The 1,155-nt window shown below is 54.1% G+C and overlaps 1 protein-coding gene across 2 annotated transcripts in view; it reads right to left on the reverse strand.

Moving 5' to 3' along the window:
- The window catches only part of LOC103474724 (protein jagged-1b), a 60,052-nt gene extending 58,990 nt beyond the window's left edge, over positions 1-1,062 (reverse strand). The window contains exon 1 of one of the 2 annotated variants that reach the window (XM_008425879.2): positions 276-1,062. In XM_008425879.2, coding sequence (XP_008424101.1) covers positions 276-404 — 129 coding nt within the window. In that variant the 5' untranslated portion in view covers positions 405-1,062. The remainder of the gene's footprint in view (positions 1-275) is intronic. The other variant, XM_017308412.1, reaches the window with a different exon arrangement.
- Between the last annotated feature and the right edge of the window lie 93 nt (positions 1,063-1,155).

Genomic DNA, 1,155 nt, shown 5'->3' on the forward strand with positions numbered 1-1,155 from the left:
TGATCTATTAGTCTTATAACTACAATCAGCCTCTGCTGACAGCGGGCTGAGACAACAGGTGGGCGCATCGCCATGGGAGCAGAAAGAGGGCAGCACAAAGCCGAGCTGGCGCGTGGACTTTACTGGTGGCTATTTCTACTCAGGTGTCCTCTAAAAAATAAAAAAAGAAAAAGAAAAAGAAAAAAAGAAACCACGCACCGAACAGCATTTGGCAGGTCAGCCTCGGGGCTTTGAGGTTCACGTCGCCCGAAATAGCACTTTAATCGTTTGCTTACCGGCGGCTGTAGCGTCAGGACGGCGAGAAGAATCACGGCCGGCTGCAGGTGGAGGCGCGCCCTCCGGAGCTTTACGCCTCCGCTTCCAGGACCCATCGGAGTTCTCCCGTGCGCTCTGGTGCTCTCCATCCCCGCGTCCAGGGAACTGGAGAGAACTGGAACAGCAGGCTGTGCGCTCCGACGCTGGTGGTGGCACTCCTCTCCCTCTCTTTCTCTTTCCCCTCCTCCTCTTCCTCCTCCTCCTGCGTCTTTTCTGCGCGCAGGTCTCCTCTTCCTCAGACTCAAACCCTCAAACTCCCATAAGGCAACTTCATCGCGTCGAGAGAACTGGAACCCGCCGTGACCCCCCTCTCTCCCTCCTCCCCCCTTTACCCCAGCTACTGCGCCCCAACGAGCCCACCAGCCCGCATTTGCGCCTCCTGTCTAGATGTCAGCGCATAAATCCACATAGTTCACAGGAACACTCTCCTTTTCCTGCCGCCACCTGCGCTAAGAGGATTTGAGGGTCCAATCTGCCTGCTCACTTGACTTGAACTCTCATCCCAATTAGATGGCACTCTCTCTTCATCTCCGCCATCTGTTTTCCGGGCTTGTTCCGCCGGGCAGAAATAACAAAAAGAAGCCGATTCTTCTGGAAGAAATGTTCATCATCCAGAGCGCGAAGCGAATAAAAGTTGCATCTCTGCAGCGGAATCTCTCTCTCTCTCTCTCTCTCTCTCTCTCTCTCTCTCTCTCTCTCTCTGTCTCTCTCTCTCTTTCTCTCTTTCTTTGCAGACTTCTCATGCAAGCGGCTGCATGGCTGTTTGGTTTGTGAACCCGATCCGAAGCCTGGAAGGGGCAGAGTCAGTGTGGGAAACAATGAGAGAGAGAGAGAGAGAGA

The sequence above is a fragment of the Poecilia reticulata genome, linkage group LG13, assembly GCF_000633615.1.
Source record: "Poecilia reticulata strain Guanapo linkage group LG13, Guppy_female_1.0+MT, whole genome shotgun sequence".
NCBI lineage: Eukaryota > Metazoa > Chordata > Actinopteri > Cyprinodontiformes > Poeciliidae > Poecilia > Poecilia reticulata.